Here is an 18,501-nt window from a genome sequence, read left to right as displayed (position 1 = left end):
TGGTCGGGCGCAGGGAGGTGGGCGGCTCAACGCAGGAGCGCCCCCTACTGGCCCGCCACATCCAATTCCTGCTAGTTGTGGTTTTCAGGGATTCTCCAGCCGGATGCCCATACCTGGGAACTTCTATATCCTGGTGTAGCTGCCCGGCTGGAGCACAGACCTACTGATCACCAGGGATCTTGGTTTTCTTTGTTTAAAAATCACAAACTCTGATTAAAAAAACCGTGAAAAGCTGCATTTCTCCCCAATTAAAATGAAACACCACTATATATAGAGGTATGCATTGAACACTGTTTTATTGATATATTTACAGTTTTAAAGCAGTTTGGAAGCCAGCCAGTGCCTCAGTCACTATAATAAAATACAGTCTAAATACCTATACATTTTGGTATTCAATTTTGGGATTTTTCTCATGGAAAAATTAGAACTCCCCCCTGCCCCCTTCATTCACCAGGATGTAGGTCCAGGTCCTTCACTCCCAAGTTACAGCACCCCAGGCCTGATGGTGTCCCTCTCTCCCCACCCACATTTCCCCCCCATTTCTGCCAGAAGGGCCCTCAGCTGCCAGGGCTATGAGGTCAGGGACCCGAGTCAGCAGCCCCCTGCCCCCACAGCAGCACCCAAACCCTGGCTGATGGCTGCTATGGTGGATTGGATCGCAGCACCCAGCTCCCCCTCTCCCATGGGTAGCTCGGCTACAGCAGAGTCCATTGTGGGTGGACGGGGGGAGTGCTGCCAGCTGTAGGCTCAGCCTCCCCACCCTGCTGCCCTCCCTCCAGCGCCTCCATGGCCCAGCGGGCAAGATCCAGCATGGCAGAGCAGAGCAGGGTGGCAAAACTTGTTGCCACTGCTGGGAACACCACCACCATAGCAGGGCGCCCCCTGCCCACCCAGCAGCAGTGAGGGGCACAACTCCGAACTGCCACCCCCACTGCTGCCAGGCAGGCAGAGGTTCTTCACCAGGGCAGTGCAGGGCTTGCAGCAGCAAGGAGCTTCTCCACTTCACTCTGCCCGATCCCACCCACTGGGCTGTGGAGGCCCTGGGGGAAAGGCAGCAGGGTGGGGAACCCAAGCCCACAGCTGGAAGCCCACGTCCACCCCATGGACAAATCTGGGGTGCATGCAACTCCCCTACCCCTCCCAGGAATTCATGCAGTGGTGGAGAGCCAGCCCCCCCACCCCCTGTGGCCATGTATTCTGGGTCTGGGCCCCAAGCACCATCCGTGCTGAGCAGCAGTCCCAGCCCCGTGCAACTCCCTCCCTTCCTCACTATGGGGGCCTCAATCTCCCTTCCCCTCCTGCCAAACTTACCAGCAGAAGCTGATCTCCAGGCCCCCTGGCAGCCACGTGCATGTGTGAGCATGCACATGCATATGGTGCCCCCTGCCCCCCTAGCCCCTTGCAGGCTGCAACTCTGCCAGCATGCAGAGAGCTCTTAGGGGGCTTTTTGCCTGTCAATGACCATTACAGATGGATGTGGCCATGCTTGGGGGCCTGGCAGGCATGAGCAGCAGTGTTATAAGGCACATGGATGAGGCAAGAGGGGCAGTAAACTTCCTTCTTCATTTGCCTGCCAGTGTCCGAGCTTCTAGGTGGGCAGGAGGTATGTGCTGCTGCAACTTCAGCCACAACTAAGAAATATTTTTAAAGGTCTTCTGGTCCAACTGCCTCTAATGGCAAGTGTGGGTCTGTTTCCACATATGCCCATCAGTTCATCAAGTCCATCCTTCCAGTGCTTTGGCTGGATGATGATCTGCAAGGATTTCATTCTGTTGAGCCCCAGCTCAAGTCTGGGATCGTGCCCGGTATGCAAAAGCCAATAAAGATACCAGGGGTGAAAGTATAAAGAAGATTTATTGCTAGCAATACAAGGTGCAAGCGGAATAATTTCACGTAACAAGCACACAGATTTGTAATTCTAAGCATCTTTTATACAGGAGTATTGGACCTTCATAAGCATTCTTGTTTACTAATTGGTTATAAAGGAGTGACGCAAGGAGTTCTTTACTGAGCATGTCTCTATACCTGTGTTTTAGCTATGTATCTCATTTACATACATGTATGTTTCATTAACATACTTTCTCCCCACCTAGGCGCGTGATTTTTAATATTTTAATGAGCTCTTTGCCCCAGTCCTCTGATTCTGCTTTTGTTTTCAAGCCTCCTTTATCTAAGACTGTCTCCTCCTTATCATTGCAGGTGGGCATTAGTTACATAACAGAGACTTTTGCTTGGGTTTTGTATAGTAGTTTCTAGGTCAAACCTCACAATTCTTCCTAGTCATAGGTTTCTCACCTCCACTGAAGGCCTGGCCACATGATGCCCAGCCTTTGACTAACTGCAGATAGTTACTTGGAACAGCAAGCCCCAATGCTAGTTCACTACTTCGAGTTAACTGCAGTTAGCTGAAACCCCAGCCCAAACCCTTGGAAAAAGCCAGGCTGTTTCTCAGACTTAGTCTACATTACAAAGTTTGGAGAACTGACACCTAAAGCCCCTGTGGCCAGAGGCTCTGCTCTGCTGGGGGAGTTTTTCCATGTCTGTGGAGCAGAGTAAGACTTCCAGCTGGCTGCTGTGGTTTGTTCAGCAGTTGGCGTCTCCACATGGCACTCTTTGCTCTCTCTGCCCAGCTACTGAGTGGAGCTGTGCAAGCTGCTAGAAGCGTATGCTCTGGTGTGAACATGCTCTGGTGACTTGGCAGTGGTAGCTAGGCCAGGTAAGCATTGCCATGGCCACAGAAGCACTAGCCGTCACCTTTGCAGTGCTGTTTCCCTTCATAGGAATGAAAAACAGGAGAGAAACTTGTGCAAAGAACTAGTTGTTAAAGCAAAGAACCAGCATACACGTAGCAAGCAGTTATTTCCTTATTACCTCTTTCCTATGTAGTGGCCATTTTGAGAACGATTATTTCTGTCTCTAGTGACCCATTTTGATGGAATAGGGATGCAGCAGTCAGATGTACTGACCAGGTGCACCTTCCCTCCACAGACCGTGGGATGGTAAATATAACATTGGAGCGGGTGGGTATTTTGTTTTCCTTGTTTGTGTTCCTCTTCTCTGCTATCACTGCGTATTGATAACATTTGCCTACTCAAAGGAACATATTGTGGTCATTCTGAGAATTTGAATCCACCCGGAATAAGCTATCCGGGTCATAAATCCAGTGCCAACAGTGATGATGTGGTGAGGGTGAGTAGCAGGAAGCTTCAGCAGCAGTCATGAACTCTGCCTTTGTCTGTCTGATCTGCCCATGTGGGACTGCACAGCAATACCTGAATGCTATAAAAGCTCCAGATTCCCCTGGCTCCGCTACCAGCAGTCCCTGCATTTCTGAAGATGAGGGTATCCAACTTCCTGCTGCTTCTGTTGCCCGTCTTTGCAAGGAGCTCAGGTAAAGCAGGTGTTCCTTCTGCTAAAAGGCTTAACATATGCTTGTGGGATTTCAACTTGGGCTGATAGCTGGGAACTGATTTCAAATGTGAACTATTTTGGAAAGTGGTGGTGGTTTGATGAAATGCACACAGGCTTGATCCAAGCTTCTGAGGATGCATGCTTCCAGTGTCCAAAACTTGGTGCTGCCCCACCATGCAGACTTTGAGATGGGGCCCCCAGGGCTTGCAGAGCCAGATGCAGCCAGCTGTGCAGACTGTGCCAGGCATAGAGTCCAGGTGCTTTCAGAAAGGACAAGTCTAAGGCACTCTTTCTATGGCAGTGCATCCAGGTAGTTGGAAAAGCCTGAGACATGGGTCTAACCGGGGCTTGACTCGCTGCTATGCAGCAGGAAGCCTGAACACCCTGAGCACCCAGTGCAGCTCAAGCCAGTGCATCCAGGAGCTAGGTTTATAGGTCTGTATGGGGGATGCTGGAAGTCCTGACAATCCCAACTGGAGCTAGGGCTGGGGCTCTGGGCACTTCCAGGGTCTACGACCCCTGGGCACCTGTCCCAGGCGGAGAGTTCAGAGCCGAGGTCTCTCCTGGACTGCTAGATTTCCAGGCCACATGACTCGCTGCTACCCTGGGCAGCCCAAAGAGCCAGCAGGTCTGGGAGCCTGGCAGACTGGGCATTTCCAGTTCCAGGCCAGATCAACATTGCATTGCAGCCCTTGAACCACAGCTTTCAAGTGGCTGTTGGGTGCACGAAAGCAGAGTGCATTTGGAAACACCATGCGCTGCTGTTCCAAGGCCAAGTTTTGAGATTTCCAGTTTGGAGGGAAGTTTCAACATATAGGGCTTTCCACCAAACCACGCTAAAACCACCCAAGCTACCTGTGTACTATATATCCTTAGTTTCAGTCAGCTCTGCACTTAACCTCCCTGAGACATGGGGGAGGATGAAGAACCACACTGTGTGTGAACAAAGTCCTTGATGTGACCGTCAGCTTTTCCTCTGTACTTGAACTATACCCACACCTTCACCCAAGGGCCATGGCAGTCTAAATCAATAACAATGATAGCCTAGACATTTTCTTTTCAAATAGTTTCAAAGACTTTTCTGTAGGCCTTGGGAACTGAGGAAGCTGGGGAAGGGGACAAAAGGCACAGGGCCAGATAGGGCATCATGCAGCATGGTGGCAACAGGTCCTGGAACAGACGGGGGTAACCACAGATCACCAGCACCCCACTAGGCCATGTCTACAGGCACTCCAGTCAGGGTTCATCCCCCGCCTCCACTTGCAAGCCCTTAGTCTGAGGCAGACCTGAGAGCAGCTGCTGGATTTGAAGTGGGGTTGAACTCAGAGCAGCCTCGCTGGCAAACTTCCAGGTATAGGAGTGGGTTGTAGCCTCTGTAACCACTTCAGTCTCACACATACCCTTCTCTGGAAGAGAGATCTGACCTTGAGGCCTCATGCCCCGTCTATCCTGGCAGGGGGGCTCTGTTGAAGCCCTCAGTCTGTCCTTTGTTTAGTGCAGGCTGCTGCTGTGGATGGCAGAAGGGAACTAGTTGTCTTAGGGGACATTAAATCAGAAGTGTCCAACGAGGTAGCTCGTGGGCTGTGTGCTGCCTGCAGGGCATGAATGTGTGGCATCTGGACTGCCACCCAGCTGCCACTGTCCCTATTGCTCTGGCGGCAGCAGCGCCCAGGGTCTCGGGGCTCCTCCTTGGGGCTCCTTCCCCCACAACGTCAGGTGCTTAACCGTTCCCCAAGGGGTGGGGAAGCGTGGTGCCGCACAGCCTGTGGGTCTTGGGAAGCCAGCAGCCCAGCGTGCCCGTGCAGTGCGGTGCCACAGGAGAGCCCACAAGGAGCTGTATGTGACCAGGGGCCAACACAGCATAGGGGAGTGCTTGCCCCGCCCTTCCTCCCACACACAAACAGCATAAGGAAGTGCCTTTCCCCCCCTCCTCTCCCACCACACACACAGGGTGCAGCCGAGTGCGGGAGAGCCCTCTTGTGCATGATACAGGTGTGAGGGGTAGCGGGCACCTGCACACACATGGCCCCTACTAGTGCTGCCCATGCAGTGCGTGCACACTGCTAGTGTGGCCTGCGGGGGCACGTGGCCCCTGACTGCTTTGAAGCTGGACAGTCCTGCTTCAGATGGTAAAGTGCTTGGGATTATCAGCCACCTGTTTGGGATCTGGACAAATGGAGGACTTGTAGACTCAGCCACATTGATCCCAGACTTTTCATCTTTTCCCCTCTTTCTCTCCTCGAACTGACAAGTCCATCTACATGGCTCTTTTTGTTATATTTTTCAGCTCTGGATTGCACAGAGGTGCCGGGGTCCTTAAAGCAGATTGATGCCAGTAATGGGCAAGTGTTTGGAGTGAACAGCACAGGCAGTATTTTCACACTGTACGGGAACACTTTTGTGGAGGTGCCAGGCTCCCTGAAGCACGTCACAGTGGGCCCTGCTGGAGTCTGGGGCGCGAACAATAACATCTACAAGCTGGTGGGTGGCACCTGGCAGCAGGTCTCAGGTATGGTATCACATTGGATATGTCACAAGGCGATGGCTAGTAGGATCCCTGCTAGGATTCGGTGCCTGATTTCAAATTCCTGCCCCAGACGTCTCCCAGAGCTCCAGTCAGAGAGGGCCCAGCCTTCCTCACCCCCGATAGCTGGGTTTGCCATCATGGCCAGATCTGCCCACCACTACTGCAAGTCCTTTTTTCAGTGTCACGAGTTATGAAACAATCACTGATGGTTACAGTAAAGTGTTGGTTTTTGTGGTACTCCAAAGGTCCCATAAAGACTGGTGTTGCTGATCTCCTTTATGGATTTGACTTAAATCCATTCTTTTGTTCCTATGTGGTTAATGGAATATGTTGAAGTGGATTATGCAAAAGTGAATCCACTATGTAAAATCCCTGCTCCAATATGCACCTTTATTCTACAGCTTGTTGCCCGTTCCCTTGTTTTTTGCATTTCTTTCTGCACAATAGTCCACCTTCAACGAGAAGGCTTGAGAGAGGCTCTGAGAGGTTAAAGCCAGTATTTCCAAATTCAGATGTACAAATGTTAGCTCCTAAATAAAACATCCTGATAATAGAATCCAGGACTCCCAGTATCTTGGCCCCTTTTCACTCTAAACTACAGTTGCCTGTACCTGAATGCTGGCCCTCCCACTCCTCCCACTCCACCACCTCCCCATCCTGATTCTTAATGTATTTCTTACTGAATTACCAGCAGCTGATCGACTTCCTTATTTGCTTCTTGCTAGCACAGCCCTTCTTTGTCCTCTAAACAGAACTTTCCCTTCACGTTTCAGGGGCACTCAAGCAGATTGATGCAGGAGGAGACCAGTTTGTCGTTGGTGCAAATGCAATTGATGACATTTACTGCCTGCACAGTTCATCAACTATCTCTGTGAAGGAACAATCCTCGCTGCCCTGGGTCAACATTGCAGGAAAACTGAAGTACTACAGCTGTGGGCTGCGGGGCTGCTGGGGAGTTAACTCTGGTGATTATATCTATTTTCGGCATAACGTCACCCCTGAGTCTTGTGCAGGATCTAGGTGGCAGCAGATCGATGGCAGGCTGTCCATGATTGAAGCTGGAACTGATGGATCTGTCTATGGAGTGTCGAGTGCAGGAGAAATTTTTCGCAGGTACAGTACAGGGGAATGTGGGGGGAAGCTCTTCCAAGATAAAGACCAGGACTACTCATGCCAGTCATGATGAGTTTTGGAAGCACAAGATATTACCTAATATTGTGTAGGAGGCTAGCTTTGGTGCCAGATACTCATGGATTCAATACTGAACTGATTCCAGGGCTTTCCAGCACCCATATGGCCTCTCGTGGCCACTTTCTTGTGCCTAATTGGAATAACCTGCAATACCTGTTAGCTGCAAGGTGCATACCTAAAGCCCAGACTGGAGTCTGGCACGCAGCAGAGGCTCCATTGTCCTTGCTACCTCTTGGAAACAGATGCCAACAGTTAAGGTTATCTGGCACCTTTTGTTATAAGCTCCTGCTTACAATTGCTTTTATTTTTGCCAAGCTGAACTGGTTTGGTTAGAATGATATACTCCAGGTGTCTTATTCAGGCTGAATTTTTCTGTTTTCTTCCCTTTTTCCTACTTTCTTCTTCTTTTTTTGTAGAAAGATTCAGTGAAGAGTATTCTACTATTACCAAGGATAAGGTTCTGGGAAGTATGGTGTTGGCCCAGTGTTGGGGGGGGAAAAATTGCTAAGGCCATTTTATCTGGTACCTCCATGCATCGAAGTAGGTTGTGCCTTGGTGTCAAGACTGTGCCTTGCTCTGCGTATCGAGTTGTCTACATTTGTACAAATGTTAGGCCTCAAAAGCACAAAACTGAAAGCAGAGAATCTGTTTCTTATATACTCTTGCTGCCTTCTATTATCAGGGCCCAGGTAGCATTTAGGAGGAGGAAGCTTATTGGCGTGTTTGGGAAAGAGAACAGCTGTTCACTAGCTTTCCACCATTTCCCTCCCCACTTGACTGCAGTACCAGGGAATTTTCTTTGCATCTACACTGTCCCATCAAATTTTTTTTTTGATTCCTTGTTAACTGAAGAAAGCGCTCTGCTAAATAATGAATAAGAGTGTTCTGCAAGCTGAGGGTGTATTCCCTTCCCTTGTCCCTTCACTGAAGACAGAGCTGGCATCACTCAGCTGTGACTTCCATCTGAGTAGATTAGATGTGGGCAGTCATTCAGGAGGATGGGTGCTGCTGTGCAGAGCTCTGAAGCTGTGGCAGTAGGTGTAAACCAGGAAAACTGCTTTGGTCCCACTGAAAATCTATTTTTCCATGCAGTGGGAGCTCTTTGCATAACAGACTTACTAACATCAGCCCTGGATGCTTTCTTTCAGGGATGGGATAACTAACAGCAACCCTGTGGGCACCACATGGACCCGGATCCTCCATTATATTTGCAAATGCAAACATGTGTCTTATGACCTGGGACTGCTGTGGATTATCTATAGTGAGGGGAAAATCATGAAATGCCAAGTCTAAACCACAACCCATGATCTCCACAAAACAGAGATCAGCAATGTCTACGAACACTTTCTTGCTTGTTGTGCACTTCTGTATTTCTTTTCTTAATAGTAGGCTGAAGCCCTTGTTCCTAGGACAAAATCTCACAAGAAAGATCCAGAGAGTTCAGTACAGCCCGCCAATGCTATCCCTTTGTCCTCTCACCTATACTTCTTCATTCTGGAATTGAATGCAATAGCAAGCAATTGAAACCAGCTCATTTCAAGCTGGAAGTAAAGTGTAACAAAGTTTTAACAATGAGGATTATCATCAACCCCGGGAACAGATCACTAAGGCATGTCTCCATTGCTTACTGTCCTCCAGTCAAGACTGGATGGCTTCACAAATCTGATATATTCCAAGTCAAACACAGGTTTTTGGGGGCGATGCAAGGAGCACTGGCTGAAATCTTTAGCTGTGCTATGTAGGAAATCGCTCTAAAGGGTTAGTGATTATGGTCTTAAAATCTATTAATCTACCAGTACTTATTCCATTAGTGATGCAAAACCGTGGGGGTTTGGCAGTCTGGGTAACAGGGCTCCCCTGCCAGGCGGATGTGGCCTGAGGGCCTGAGGCTGAGACTCCTCAGTGCAATCACTTTCACAAACTGGTCGCGCACCAGCTTAAAATGTGTTAGGTTTGTTGTCCCCAGTACTTTTATTTGAAGGCTCTTCCATACCACTGTGCGTTGAATACGGGAAACTTACTTCTAATTCCCTGCTTTAATTTGTTCAAGGATGGATTAAACCTGTTATTTACCTCAGTAAGGTAGAATAGCTAAATGCATTTGCTCTTTATAGTCTCTAAGAAGAAAAGTGGTGGTAAAAACTTTTTGTTCTCTACTTTCTTGTGGAAGAGGCTGGGCTTTTTCTGTGTTCTAGGCCAGTGGTTCCCAACCTTTTTTATACTGCGGACCGGCATGGCAATGGGACGGGGCACATGGAGCCAGCTGCCTCCTTCCTGGTACTGCCCCGCTGCCCAACTTCAACCCCGCATGTGATTGCCGGTGGTGGAAGCTGGTTGCCTAGGCGGACAGACTGGGGTCTGAGCAGGGGGCTTGTGCCATGACCCAGCACCCAACCCTTTGTGGGCCAGCGGTTCGAACCTCTGTTCTAGACTGTGCTTATGCTAATAAAACCTTTCAGCATCCCATGCTTCCTCTCTGGACTTATGTATTTTCTGGAATCAACACAACTACACAACCAGTTGGTCTTCTCACCAGTGCGCCTCTTGGGGTAACAAGAAACAAGGGTCACAAACTGACAGAGAGCAGGTTTAGGCTAGATATCAGGAACAACTTCTTCATGTTAAGTGCGGCCAAAATTTGGAATGGGCTTCCAAGGGAGGTGGTGCTCTTCCCTACCCTGGGGGACTTTAAGAGAAGGCTGGGTAGGCATCTGACTGGGGTCATCTGACCCCAGCACTCTTTGCTGCCTAGGCAGGGGGTCGGACTCGATGATCTGTTCAAGTCCCTTCCGGCCCTAGGATCTATGAATCTATGAATCTATGAACTCAAGTTTGGAGAATACTGGTGTACCAGGGAATCAGCAGCCTAGACACTAAGGAGAAGTATTCTGTTGAAAAAGAAATATTCTGAGCTTTACAATAAGCAATGAACATAAAAGACAATGAGAAGAGGTTCTACATGGGAACAAACATTCCTAAGAAGAAAGAGAGCAACTAACAGATGATTCAGAGAAAGTGAAAACTATTCAATCTCTTCACAAAAACATTTGTAACCAGATACTTAATTTTAACAAGGACATAGGGATGTAGATCAAAGTATGGAAAGAAGAGGTTAAAATACATTGTGCATCCATAAAGATATTATACACACACACCCCACACATTTATTTGGTGGAAATCTATTTCCCTTTGTGTGTCTAAATGCCACTTACACTCAGATAGTGATTCTATTACACGTGCAGTGTGCACAGGTAGACCGAGCATGTGCAGTAAGCTACATACTCATAGAGTCATAGATTGTAAGGGGCTGGAAGGGACCTCGGAAGATCATTGGGTCCAGCCCCCTGCATCAGGAAGGAAAGACAACTGGGGTCAGGTCAGCCTTTCTTCGTATGGCTTGCCTTGCATGCCTTTGATCATATGGGTGGCCCTTCTTTGGACCACCCGTATGATCAGAGACTGACTGGGTATATATACAGCTAGGTATGCATACCCATTCCAGATGCATAGCTGCCTCTAAATCTGGAAGATCTAGGCAGCCAGATCCCCCATGGTGGTAGGGGAAGACAGCAACTACTATGTTTCAGCCTGAATAGCTGAGTGATCAGTTGGGATCCGTGTTTTTCGTTTCCCATGGAAAAATGGAAAGAAAGCCAGATTGTGCGTGCACACGGCTGCCAGGCAGCCTGGAGAGCAGCTCCTGCAGGTAAATTAGGTGCGGGGCAGGGACAGAGGACTGAGGCCCCAGTAGAGTGGGAGGGAGGGAAGGAGTTGAGCAGGACTGGGGCTGCTGCCCAGCCTGGGTGGTGCATGGGGATTTGGCCCGGGCCTGGAATGCGTGGCCAAAGGGCCCCAGCAGGGAGTGGAACAGAGCCGCTATAGCAGGCAAACTGAATTATGGTAAGACTTTTATCCTAGCCTTTAACCCAGAACTAAGCAACAAAATTGAACAGAGTGCCTTCTGTGGCTCTGGGAGATGTGAGTGCTGTGACTGAGCACTGGGCAAGCAAGGGACAGCAGTTTCCCTATAAGGAACATGGCTGGCACAATGCCAGGGGACTTGTGCATCATTTAAGGAATGTGTAGCAGGGTACATGGTGTTACCCTCAAGTTTGTCTGGGGGACTCGCCTGCCACAACTTATAATAGGAGAAAAAATAGAATTAACACCCGCCCCCCGACAAAATACATGACAAACTGCAGTTAGATTCTAGCCAGTTACCAGGATTCCTTTTATTGAACAGTTCCCTCTTGTGTATTAGAAATAGATGTCTGTCTCTTTAAGCAACAAACTACCACTTTTCTTGAGTCCTGGAGCCAGCCTCTGAACCCTGCTTTCCTCCTCTAGGGTTCCTACTGCAGCTCCCCCGTCGGTGTCCTGGCAAACACCTTGTCCCCGGTAAGTAAGAATTCTTGCACCTCTCTTGGTGGTGGGGTCTGGCTGTGTCTTGCTTACCCATCTATGTTTTATTCATTCAGCTGGGCTTTTCCAGTCCAGCTGTGACCCATCCTGGGTCTTGCTGTCTGATCCTCCATGTGGCCTCTTATCTTTGTCATGCCCTTGGGGGCAGCTACTCACTTCGAGTGTCTGCTTTTTATCCCTCCCCTGCAGGTTTGGCCATGAAAGCTGGATGTTTGCCTGCAAAAATTAAAGTCACTGGTGTCAGCTTTCTTCTTCAGCCGCACCAGCATTTTCCTGTGTTTGCCCCATTTTTGACATGATGGGGTTACTCTGGGTCACTCCTGTAATAGGGTTGCCATATCACCCTGTTACAGAATGCTTGGCACAGAGACAGAGGATTGGACAATTTGGGATGAGAAAAGTTACAAAATTGATGGACAAACAAAGGAACATGAGTGTTCTGTGTTGTCACCCTGGGGGGGAGACGAGTGACCTTGGACTGCTTGTTTGAACAATGAGGAATCCAGAAACTAACATCCCGCACGCTTAGCAGAGGATCTGAGGCCGGTACCACCAAAAGCCACTGCTGTGATGTCTAAGGAACCTCTTGCCAGGTTGTATTACAAGGAAGAATGCTTGTAATAAGCCTAGGGGTTCCTATTAAAAGTTCACTTGATACCAAATCAGACGAGGGGCTGTGTCAATCCTTGGGGGTCTCTGGTAAAGGGAATCCTAGGGGCAACACTGCGAACAGCTCACCCAAGAGGCAGGAGGGGTGGGACTGGCACTCCACTGCTGCACGCAATCCCGGAGGTGTATGGGTGGTATGTGCCTCTCAGATTTGTGTGATTTGGCACTCCCACATTGCTGTCCTCCCCCTGGGGCCTCTGCAGTCCAGGAGGAAAGACCCAGCATGGCAGGGCAGAGTGGGGCTGGGCAGGGAAGCTCAGTGCCTCTGCAAGCCCTGTGCAGCCTTGGTGAAGAGCCCCCTTTCACCCGGGCAGCAGCAGTGTTGTGGCACAGAGTTGTGCCCCTTGCTGCTGCTAGGTGGGCAGGGGGCACTTTGCCAGGGCTGCGCGGGGCTTGCAGCAGCAAGGAGCCTCCCCTCCTGGCCTCGTTCTGCCCTGCTGCACTGGGTCCCACCCATTGGGCTGTGGAGCCTCCAGAGGGAGGGCAGCAGGGCAGGAGCCAAAGCCCACAGTGGCCAGCCCACCCCAGTACCATGCACAAATCTGGGGGGCACATGCTCCCCATTTTCCCTTGGGAGTGCATGCAGCAGTGGGGTGCCAGCCACACCCGTCCCTTCCCTTGGATGAGATGCCCGTGGCTCTATCCCACTCCCTGTTGGGTTCCTGTGGCCATGTGTATTAGCCCCGATCCCCAGGCCCCACTCACTGTGCCCCCCATGCGCCCCTGGTAGTGCACACAGTGGTGGAGCTGGCCCCCGCCCACCCAAGCCCAAGCCCAAGCCCAAGCCCCGCCACCCCCCCCAGCCGTGCTGCCAGCAGGGGATGGGGAGCTGGGCTCCGCACCCATCTCTGCCACAGCAGCTTCCACCTGACACATGCAGCAGCTGGGGCTTGGGCGCTGCTGCAGAGGGTAGGGAACTACAGATCCAGGTCCCTGATCTCATAACTCTGGCAGCTGGGGGCCCCCTCCGCAGAGGGCTGTGGGTGGGGGGGTGAGGGGCATCACCAGGGCTGGGGGTCTGTGACCTGGAGAGAGGGGCTGGACCTGTGTCCTAGTGTGCTAAAGGGGCAGGTGGGAGCTCTGATTTTCCATTATGAAAATCCCAAAATCAAATACCAAAATTGATAGGTATTTCAAATTTATTTTAGTATAGTAATTGAGGCATTGGTAGGCTTCCAAATTGCTTTAAAATTGTGAATATATCAATAAAACATTGTGTTCAATTGTGTGTGTGTGTGAGTGTGTGTGTGTGTGTGTGTATATATATATATATATGTATATATATATATAGTATTTCATTTTAATTGCAGGTTTGTTTGGGGTTTTTTTTTGTTTGTTTTTTAAAATCAGAGAACTTGCAAGCTTTTATCAGAGAAAACGAGGATCCCTGATGATCAGACCACTGGTCTAGGAAGCTGGAGACTGAAGCTCTGGTACAGGTTTGAAATTTGCATCTGATTTACCAGCACAGCATGACACACCACAGATTAGGCATCTTCAGTGCTTCTTTAGAAGCTGGCCTCTGGGCAGCCAAAAGGGGGTGATATGTGGGACCAGGAGAAACCAGGGTAGAGAGTGGGTGGCTCAGCGAGACGGCTCTTGGATGGGGGACAGGCCCTGAGTTTAAGGCTAGACCTTGCTTCCACTGAGGCAGAAACTTTGCTGCTCTACACCCATTTATTCCAATGCCTACTAAATTGGTTCCTTGAGTTTTTAAGAACAGGTTATATGAGTACTTGTCCAGGCTGGTTGAAATAGGGATGACCCTACCTTGAGTAGGGGGTTGGACTAGATGGTCCCCTGAGATTCCTTCCAGCCCTATTTTTCTATGATCCTACAGTGCTGGTCCACTGCAATGACCTGGGACTCTGGGGTCCCTACGTGGTCCTGACATTAGACCGAGCAAACTGTAGAGGAAGATGGAGACAGCAAAATTTGGGCAGAGTTATGCAGCTCCTCATGCAGATCATTCTGTGCCCGGATTCTGGTGACTAGATCCACAGTGCTAAGTGCGGTGGGAGGAAGAAGTCAAAGGCAGTGGGAACCTGCATCTGCTGGACCAGTGAGCCCCATCCCTGCTCTCCTCCTCAGTGCTGAGTCTTGAGCCCAGGGTCAAACATCTGCCTGTTGAGTCCTAATGTTTTGAAAGGTGTTGTTGCCCCCAGGACATTGCACCCAGCTGCAGGTCAAAGTTTGTCCTTAGCTCCCTACGCTGGGACCAGATTCAGTCTCAGGGCTGGCCTTCTCCTCTCACAACATGAGTTACAAACACCATGTCATGAAGAAGACAGAACCTCAACCCCTCCCAGCCCCCAAAGCCAGGACCAGAAGGGATATCTTCAAATCTGTGGACAATCCCTCAGGGTTTGTCCCACATTGGGAATCCTCATGCCTGTCACAGAACATGTTGATCCCCTAGGATCCTCCTGTCTCCCATATCAGGAGGCAAGGTCACATCTCTGAGGACCAGCCTCTGGAGTTCACAGGGCTTGGAGGCTGTCTGTCCTCTGAGCCCAGCTCCTCTTCACTGTGCTCACCTCCCAAGAGAACTGCAACCTGCCCCAGCTGGGTAGAGGGGCCAACAGGCACCTCCACATGCCTTCCAGGTACTCCACATGCTTTTACTGCATACCCTGGAAGGGAGGGAGATCCAAGGGTCAGGATCCTGGAGTCTGGGGCTGCACCTGCCAAGGGATGGCTAGTGGGACTGTGCAGTAGGAGAAGGACCTATGTGGATGAGGTGGCTGTCATGCCCTGATTAATTATAGGCTAGTAGTACTCTCTTCCAGATGCAAGTTATGTGTGTGCACATGCCAAATGCATGTATGTTCTGCTGCAGGCTTCATGCCTGCTCCTGGCTGCTCCCAGCTTCAGTTTGGCCATGGCCCCAGCCTGCTAGAGCTGCAGGCTATGTGGCGGGCTAGTAGGGGGAGCTCCTGTGTTGAGCCTCCCACCTCACTACACCCGTCCACCTTCCGGACTCCACATGTCTCTCCAGGGGTGCCTAAGCCCTGGAAGACCCCCTTTCGAGCCCCACCGTAGAGTCCGGGGGTAATGTGTGCTGCCACCACCCCAAGAAGGGACTGTCTGGGGCCTGTGTCCTTGGGGAAACACAGACCTAATAGCTCTACGGGTACTCGACCCAATACAAGAACTTGGGGCACTTCCCCAAGTCGGGGGCCAAAAAGGATAGTCTCCCTTAGTCTGCAGACCCAAAGGGCCTCCTGGGCATAATTAAACCCACTCCTCAATAAGTCTCCCACACTAGGTACAAAGGAGAACTTTATTGGTTACAGAGGGTAGGGTTAGAATAGGGTACAGGGTAGAGCAATATCAGAAAAATCCCATAGAGCAAACTCCTGTGGCTGGGGGAGCCTTTGATCTCACATCTGCAAGCTATATATCTAGTTGGATCTCAGTTAGCTTACTGTCAAGTATCATCCAGAGGCAGGTGGAGATTCCCTCTGGAGGCAGGTGGTTCCTTGATCATGAGTTTTGAGAGATAGAGCAAATTTCAGATGGTCCAGCTCTTCTCTGTTCCTGAGTATCCCTCATGGCTGCTGCCCCCTTCCTCCTGGCGTTCCTTAACCTATATAGCACTTGTGACCTCATTTACCTGGTCCAATGGAGGCCAGCACCTGTTGGCTGTGAGCCAACCCATTTGAAATACATCACTAGTTGCCTGGCAGACTCTAGTCCACCAGGAAGGAAGCCCCTCACCCAGGTATGTGATGCCAGTCACGTAGGCAGAGGGAGCAGGTTTCCTCCCTCCCTCAGGAATGTATCCAGCTCAGGTTACCCAAAGAGATAGGGTAAAGGTATGTATCCTCTGCTGGGCCCATCCTAATCAAAACTGTCATAGAGCAGAGTTTTTGGGGGAGAAGCAAAGGTGGCTTTCTGCCACAGGCTGTGCTACAAGGCTGCCTAGTGCTTCTCCTTCCAGTGACTCATCTCTAGCTTCAGGTGCTGAAGCAGTTCCCTGGGGCAATGGGACAGTTCTGACTGCCCAGACACAGCCTCCTGTGCCTGAACCAGTGCCCAGCACTAACCAACACTCCTGGCAGGGGCAGGATGTGGGTAGTACATGGACACACCAGCATGAGCACCACTCCCAGGGCTGTCAGTGTCAGTCTCAGCACTTCCCCCACATCTGTGTGGGCTGTTGAGGCTTGACACATTGCCTCCAGCCACACCTGGGCTGCAGGGGTGCCCCAGGGGCTATGGACTCCCTCCCCAGTTCCCAAAGGGACAGAGGGGGCCTCAGCAGCCCCTACCTGCTCTGCTTGACCTCCCATTCACTGCCAGCCACCTTATCCCATAGCACCTACAGCTTGGCCTCCAGTCACTAACTGGCCCACTCATGCTGCTTGACCTTGGCCACATGGTTGCTCAGCTGTTCCTGTGTGCTCTGCTCTGGGCCAGCAGCATCTGCTTCTTCTGCTGCACTAGCTCCTGGGCTGTGGAGCAGAGACAGGATGGGACATGCTTGCAGCAACCACTCAGCCTACAACACCTTGCCCCTGCTCCAGGCACTGCTCTGCATGGGGTCCTGGTTCAACTGCCCAAGGGTGCTCAGCACGTCCCTGCCAGGCCCTTGGGAATGGGGATGCACAAGGCCCAGCATTCTCTGGCCTGGGTCTGGCTGCAGGAAGGCAGGGTGCAGTGAGGGCAGAGATGTGGGTGCGTAAGTGTAACAAGTAGATGTCCCCGGGCTGGTCAGTCATTGGCCCACCCACTTACCTCTGGACTACTCGCCCACCTTCCTCACCTGCCACACTTCTGATGATACTGATTGTGGCAGAAATGCTGCCGTCTGTGTCTCCCTCCAGAAATCTGTCCTGGTCAGCTTGGGACACTGGAGTCGAATCCCTAAGGGAGGGGGGATTTTCCTCTCTGCCTATGTGACAAAAGCCTGGTGCCTCAGGTGTGGTCCTTCTGGTCAGCTGAGTGGGGGGAGGGAAAAGCCCCTGCTCCTCTGCCCAGGTACCCAGTGATGTTTTTTAAATCGGTTGGCTAGTTGCCAACACTGCTGGCTTCTATTGGACTGGGCTGCTGAGGTCAGAAAGGCTATGTAAGAGCCTGGTCCAAGGAGAAGGGGGAGAGAAGCCATTTTTCCAGCATGGCCCAAGCATCAGCACACAGGGAGAGAGTCTGATCCAACTGAAATGCCCTCTCTCTGGAAATCTCCAAGCCAGATCTCTACCATCTTCTGGATGATACTTGTAAGTGTTTCTAGAGCTAGTCAGCTCCCAGTGATGCATTTGCATATCAAACGGCGACCTCAGCCAGGCTGTTTTGCTCAATGGTAATCCCTTGATATTGCTCTACCTCTTACCCTCTTCTTACCCTACACTTTGTAACCAATACAGTTCTCCTTTGTGACTGGTGTAGGAGACTTATTGAGGGGTGGATTTAATTATGCCTAGGAGGCCCCTTAGGTCTGAGGACTAAGGAAGACTATCCTTTTTGGCCCCTGACTTGGGGAATAGCCCTAAGTGCTTGTATTGGGTTGAGTACCCGTAAGACTATTAGGACTGTGTTTCCCCGAGGACACAGAACCTAGAAGGTCCCCTCTCGGGGTGGTGGCAGCAGGTTACCCCTGGACTCTGCAGTGGGGCTCGACAGGGGGTCTGCCAGGGCTTAGGCGCCCCTGGGGAGACACGTGGAGTCCGGCAGGTGGACCGGGGTGGTTAGGTGGGAGGCTCAATGCAGGAGCTTCCCCTACTGGCCTGCCACACTGATTAAGATGTCAATCAAGTGGGAGGCTGCCCATTTACTTGCCTTGATGCCAAGGGCCTGTGTACACAGCTTTAACTTCATGGTGCAATAGTAGCATGTCTGACTTCAGATCAGAAGGATGTGTGTTCAAATCACACTGGGGTCAACTGTGTTTTTCTCAGTGGTTTCTGTTCTTAGGAGCCTCACCACTTGTGGTAGTTTTTTTTAACTTCTTCACAGTAAGGGTGGCCAAAACTTGGAATGGGCTCCCAAGGGAGGTGGTGCTCTCCCCTAACTTGGGGGTCTTTAAGAGAAGGCTGGATAGGCATCTGGCTGGGGTCATCTGACCCCAGCGCTCTTTTCTGCCCAGACACAGGGGGTCGTACTCAATGATCTGTTGAGTTCCCTTCTGACTCTAGCTAATCTATGACTATATACCATGACCCGTCCCTCGCAGATGGCATCCATGGCCTAACACCTGGCCCAAGCTTGTTCAGCCTAGCACTGGGCCTCCAGGTCATTTGGTCTGACACTCCTTCAGCAGGGCCTCACACCCAGCCTAT

The 18,501-nt window shown here is 50.9% G+C and overlaps 1 protein-coding gene across 1 annotated transcript; it reads left to right on the top strand.

The window, feature by feature from the left end:
- The first annotated feature begins 3,263 nt into the window (after positions 1–3,263).
- LOC112551687 (fish-egg lectin-like) lies at positions 3,264–9,584 on the top strand. The gene is made up of 4 exons (XM_025213991.1): positions 3,264–3,391; positions 5,699–5,920; positions 6,712–7,051; positions 8,278–9,584. Exons 1-4 carry the CDS (start codon positions 3,337–3,339, stop codon positions 8,420–8,422), a joined length of 762 nt encoding a protein of 253 aa, XP_025069776.1. The 5' UTR covers positions 3,264–3,336; the 3' UTR covers positions 8,423–9,584.
- Positions 9,585–18,501: the final 8,917 nt, after the last annotated feature.

This window comes from Alligator sinensis, unplaced genomic scaffold (assembly GCF_000455745.1).
Source record: "Alligator sinensis unplaced genomic scaffold, ASM45574v1 scaffold634_1, whole genome shotgun sequence".
Lineage (NCBI taxonomy): Eukaryota > Metazoa > Chordata > Crocodylia > Alligatoridae > Alligator > Alligator sinensis.
This window is presented reverse-complemented; position numbering and strand designations above follow the sequence as displayed.